The sequence below is a fragment of the Trichosurus vulpecula genome, chromosome 9 (assembly GCF_011100635.1).
Source record: "Trichosurus vulpecula isolate mTriVul1 chromosome 9, mTriVul1.pri, whole genome shotgun sequence".
In the NCBI taxonomy this organism is placed as follows: Eukaryota; Metazoa; Chordata; class Mammalia; order Diprotodontia; family Phalangeridae; genus Trichosurus; species Trichosurus vulpecula.
Genome location: NC_050581.1, coordinates 143807698 through 143813697, shown reverse-complemented (window position 1 = coordinate 143813697; position 6000 = coordinate 143807698). Strand labels below are relative to the sequence as shown.

The 6000-nt window shown below is 47.1% G+C and overlaps 1 protein-coding gene across 1 annotated transcript; it reads right to left on the bottom strand.

The window, feature by feature from the left end:
* Nucleotides 1-455: 455 nt before the first annotated feature.
* Nucleotides 456-5763, bottom strand: GP9 (glycoprotein IX platelet). The gene is made up of 3 exons (XM_036737493.1): nucleotides 5680-5763; nucleotides 3536-3611; nucleotides 456-1081 (listed from the first exon to the last, which is right to left on the bottom strand). The coding sequence occupies exons 1-3, from the start codon at nucleotides 5761-5763 to the stop codon at nucleotides 456-458; spliced, it is 786 nt and encodes a 261-aa protein (XP_036593388.1).
* Between the last annotated feature and the right edge of the window lie 237 nt (nucleotides 5764-6000).

The window sequence follows — 6000 nt, the reverse complement described above, 5'->3', positions numbered from 1 at the left end:
GTGTCTGCTCTGTTACTGCTTCTTCCTTTCTCCAGATCTTGGGATGTGGAACCCCGGACATTGGCCCAGCAGAGAGGTGGGAGTTCCCCCTCTAATTGGAGTCTACTGAGTGGGCTGGTCTTTCTTTCTGAGTGGCCAGTCCTCTTTGACAGAGGCCTTCCTTGGTGCTGTCATAGGACCCAGGGACCAATGAGGGTATTGCTTTATCATCACCAAAGACAAATCCTTGAGCCCTAAGCTGAAGCGATTTTTATTATCAAAATGGCCAGGCTAACTCTGCCCATGCTCCTAGATTGGAGAAGTACTGGCCCCCTGAGAAAAGGAAAGAGCCCAGACCACTGGTGTTGGTGGTGGGTCATGAGCTGACCGTTTATTTGGGTCATTGAAAGAGTTGATATGGAGACAGGAGGTGGGGTGACTTGAAGCAGGATGGCTGGGGAAGGCCCAAAGGCCTGTTACTTGGATTTGCGATGTCTTAGGCTGCTCTCCTGCCATTGATGAGGCTCCTGGGGACGCTGGTTCAGCGAAACCCAGTAGATGGTCTTCTGGGCCATCCACAGGAGGGCACCCAGGAGCATGATGCTCAGGACTGTCAGTGCTATCAGAGCCAGGTCCCCCCAGAAGAAGACACGGTATTGGTCGGGGTACAGCCGCTGTCTGCAGCCCTCCAGCTCATTGCCGGTGAGCTGGCTGAGGGGCAGGGAGGCTGTGCTGGCTGGGCTGGCACACCTAGTCACGTGTAGGATGTCCTCGGCGTGGTCCTCCAGCCAGAGATTCAGGTATAAGATACTACAGTCACAGTGCCAGGGGTTACCGGTCACATCAATTCTGTTGACATAGCTCAGGTGGTCAAAGGTGCCAGCAGGGATGGAACTCAGGTTGTTGTTCTGTAGGTACAGGTGCCGGGTGGTACTGGGCAGGGCAGGCACTGTGGTCAGCCCCCTGTTGCTACAGTCTATCACCAGTCCAAAGGTTTCTAGGGCCTGGCAATCACAGGGTACAGGGCAGGCCAGGCTACCAGGCAAGCCCCACAGCAACAACACTATCCACTTGGCGGCTATGAGCATAGGCATCTGGCTGGCTATGGAGGAAGAACACAACAGTTGAGTGTGAGTGAGATGTTGGGTGGGCAAAGAAAATGACTCTGGGAAAAAGGACAGAGTAGAAAGGTTTAGATTTCTTTAGAGGCAGCATCCCAATCTGACTCCAAATGGAACAGTTAGTCTATTTTTCTTTAGAAGAGAGGCATTATGAGAAATGCGCTCACTGGTGTTTTCTTGTCCCCTCGCCTAGAATCACAGGACCACAGAATCATAGGACCACAGAATGTTAGAGCTAGAAGGGGCCTGAGAGACCAGACCTAGCCTAGGGACTTTTTCCCTCAGACAATCAAGGTTAAGTGATTTGCCCAGGGTCACACAGCTAGTAAGTGAGACTGGAATTGAATTCAGGTCCTCCTAACTCCAGGGCCAAGGCTCTATCCACTGCACCACCTAGCTGCCCCTAGCCCAGGGCTTAACTTGAAGTTTGTGAGCTTGGTTTTTTTTTCCATTTAATAGTATTTTATTTTTTCCAATTCCATGCAAAGACAGTTTTCAACATTCATTTTTATAAAATTTTGAGTTCCAAATTTTTTCTCTATCCCTCCTTCCCCAAGGTGGCATGCAATCTGTGAACTCATTTTTAAAAATATTTGGATAATTCTACTTCAACATAATTGATTTCCCTTGTAGTCCTATGTATTTTATTTCATGCATTTAAAAACATTATTCTCAGAAGGTGGTATATAGACTTCACCACTGCCAAAGGTGATCCATGCAGTGGCATGCTGGCAAATGTTAAACTATCAGCTCTCCAGAAGAAGGGGGAAAATGTGTGGTGATACACTTTTAAATTTAATCTTCATTATTAACATTTTCACATCATTTTAAAAAGTCTAGACAATCAACAAAACAGTAAACCAAGCCCTCATTTGTAGCATCTTCCAGTTTCCAAGATGTAAATGCTCACACTGAAAATGTAACAATTAGATTTCTGAGACAGTTCATGCTGGCTCCATCACACCCCTGGCCAGGCCCACGGTTAAGAATCCTTATCTAGTCCAGTCCTCTCACTTTACAGAGTCAGAAGATGAGCAAACAGAGAAAATTTATTTGAATTCACATGGCCAGTCATGGGCAACACTGGGATAGGAATCCAAGACTTCTGATGGCTAGATGAGAGAGAGAGAGAGAGAGAGAGAGAGAGAGAGAGAGAGAGAGAGAGAGAGAAAGGGGTGGGGGGGGGGGGAAGGAGAGAGAGAGAGAGAGAGAGAGAGAGAGAGAGAGAGAGAGAAACTGCCAAATGAGGGAAACTCCCTTATACCAATTCAGGTTGACCCTTCTTCTGCAGCTTCTAGCTATAGAGAATCCCCTAGAATACTAAGAAGTGAATGACTGGCCCAGGGTCTCATGACCATTGGGCAGCAGACAAGGGATTTCAAGCCAGGTCTTGCCGGTTTCAAGACTGCCTCTCATTGACTTTGTATATATCTTTTATGCTCTTACGTAATGGGACATTGGCCAAGGAGGTACCAGTCTTTAAGCATGTGTGGTGCGCTCTGACTAATGCCATGTCTCACAGGGATGTTTAGCGAGCCCGATTGTGGCTGTTCATGATGATATGGGTTAAAAGGGCCTGGCTCCCTCCTCACACTGCTCATGTTTGGCCAAACAAGCAGGAGTCACATCTCTCTGAGCGTTACATTGTCACAGAACTATCTTTTAGGGAACTGCCATGAGCCACCTTTGGGTGCAGGTGTTACTCGTTAGAGTACTAGACCTGGAGGAAGGAAGACCCAAGTTCAAATCCTGCTTCAGATGCTGCCTAGCCGTGTGGCCCTGACCTCTTTCCGTCTCAGTTTCCTTATCTATAATATGGGAATAATATTAACAGGTGCCTACAGAGATTATGAGGATTAAATGGGAAAACATGTGTAAAGTGTCTTGAAAACTTTATAAGTTTTCTACATAGGTGCCAGCTACTATTATTATCCCCACTTTATACGTTAGGAACCTGATGTTCAAAGTCATGAAGTAAGCCTTGCCCATGGTCACACAGTGGCTGTGTCAGAGGTAGGGCACAAACTCAGGTCCTTCTGACTCCAAGGCCAGCCGTCAATAGCTGACATGCCATTCAGAGATGAAATGATTTACCCAGGGTCACATAGTGAGGAAGCAGCGGACTTTCTAATTTCAATTTCTAATTTCTCTTTTCATTAGACCACACTGTCTCTCAAAGACACCCGAAATCCATCCCTTTGTTCCAAGGCACTTTTTGGGGGGTTCTAAAGATCTAGTAAAGGATGAACTAGAGCGAGGCAGAAGTTGGGGAACGAAGGACCTCTTTCGAGGGGATCCAACTGATCTCCCAACTGAGCTGAGCTGGGTTTCCCCCGGCCCTCCTGTAGCATCCTGGGAAGATGGGAGGAAGAGAAGGAAGGAACGACTTGGGGAAAAGCTGCTAAGGACCTGAAGCATGGTTCATATTCTGTTACCTTTTCTGGATTCCTTTCTCTCTGGGGCCATCAGCAGCTCTGGGGCGAGGGGTCCGAGACAGGAGTCACCCTGCTGTTCAGAAAGCAAGGAAGGAAATGAATAAAAATAGCTGGTTCAGCTCAGAGCTGCTGCTCAGAAAGTCCCATCTCATGAGGCGGAAGATAGTTTGCCAACCCCTTTGTGCTTTGGGCTGATGGAAGAAGAAGATACGCTTTTCAGAGTTGGGTGGGACCTTAGAGGTCATCTTGTCTGGCTGGTTGATTTCAGAGAGGAAAATGAAAGCCTGGAGAAGGTAATTGGTTTGCCCAAATAAGGAGCAGAGTAGAGATTCAACCCAAGAGCAACTGGCTTCACCCCTAGTGCTCTACTGTACCATGGTGCCCCAAGGAGAGAAGAAAATGGATCACATCAGCGTGGGCCCTTATATTCTCTGATATACTTACACCAAGTTCATTTTCAGAGAGGACCTGGCCGGGTGGCCGTAAGGTCCCAGTAGGATCACTTTGAAAGGGAGGGTATGGGGAAGAGAATCCTGTCAATCTTTGCCCTTCTGGGATATTCCTAGTGGAGGGGATCCCAAGTACAGGACAAGGGCTCTCCTACTAAACCAGAGCAAAGGATGTGGCATCAGGGGCTTCTCTCCTATTTCAGGGATTTATGAAATAAGGTGGAACAGGAAAGAGAGTTTTGACCTACGCATCAGATCAGGAAACCTAGTACATGTTCCAAATAATTTTCCCATGTTGTGACTCACTTTCTCCATCTGTCACTTGGGTATAGTATCTCTACTACTGACCTCTTACCATTCTTGTGAGGATTGAATGAGGTAATGGATGTGAAAATACTTTGGGGAAAAAAATTAAAAAGATGATAGAAACACAAGAAATTATAGCCAGAATTGTTATCCAGTTATAGATCATTGGGATTGGGACAGACAACAGAGATCACTGAGATTAATCCTTTCATTCTGAAGAGAAGAAAACTGAGGCCCACAGTGAAATGACATACCCAAGGTCACACAGGTATTATGCATCAGAGTGGGGCTAGGCTAGATTAGACGGTGGTAGGATAGAAACTGACAGGTCCCCTGAGGAAGATGCATGAAATTTAGGGACAAGATTAGGAAGGGAATGCCTAGAATGTTAGAATTGGATCTTGGAGATCACCTAGTCTAATCCATTCCTTTACGTATGGTACAGTTGAGACTTAGAGGGGTTAAAACAATATTCCTGGGACCGCACAACCAGTGAGTGGTAAGTCTGGCACTAGCTCAGGAGTTGTTAATCTGGGATCCGTGACTTTGTCTTAGTAATATTTTGATAATATTTCAATATAATTGTTTCCCTTTGTAATCCTATGTATTTTATTTTATGCATCTGAAAACATTCAGACCACCAGAAGAAGCCATGGCACACAGCAGGTTAAGAATTGTACTGAAATAATTCAGATGTCCTAACAGGGTTCTTTCCATTAGACCATAAGCTCTTTCACCTTTTGGCAGTTCGGAAAACTTTCTGGTTCTTTCTGGCTTTCTCTGTCCACTAGACTGTCCATTCCTTAGTCCTGTGCCTCCTTCTACCCACTCTTGGATGGCTTATTCCTTCTTTGGATTCTAGACATTTCTACACTTGAAACATTCCAGGCTGGAGGTTTCCAGTTTCCCAGCTGACTGGCAGCCCCCTGCTTGTGACCTGAGGGGTAGGGAGCTGAGCAGGCTGCCCAAACCCCTGTGTCCTACACCATCGTGGACCCTGATTTCCTGCCAACATGGTGCCACTTTCTCTGCTGTCATCCCTGGTGGTATTCCTTCTCTGTTCTTTCTCAGTCTCACCCTTAGGGTAGGGAAGGCTGGTGGACTACCCTAGTTTTAGGCTATTGGCCCCAGTCCGATGATAAAGATGTTAACAAATGGCTGTAGATTGGAGGATGTCCCTCCAGCCCTGCAACGTGAGGGGCTCATTTGGCTGCCTTGGGGCTCTTCCCTTGTCCCTGCCTCTGGCTTCCTTGGGTATCTCCAGTTCTGCTGCCCTTAAACATGCCAATTCAAAGGGACTTCTTGTTTTCAGCCCTGACTGGCTCATCCAACCCTTCTACCAAGCCCCCTTTGCTCCCAGCAACACAATCTCACACACCTGATCCGTCCATCACATCTCTTCCCTCTATCCTGGAAGAAAAGGGAAAGTGGGATTTCTGTAATGTGGGCTCTCTCTCCTCCCCCTCCTGTCATGGTTTCTTTCAAGTGCTGACTACTCCTTCTCTGGGGGCCTATGGATAGCCCGTGGTGGTTTCCCCCTCTCTCAGTTTTCCTTATCTCTGTCATGCACTGTTCCTGCTGAGAGGCCCTGCCTACATTGTGAGGGTCAAAGAAGGGGGTGAAGGATAAAGGGGGGAGAGCTTCAGCACTAGGGAGGTGCTGCAGTTCCACTCTTCCTGTGTCATACCACACATGAGGATTACTCAAAGG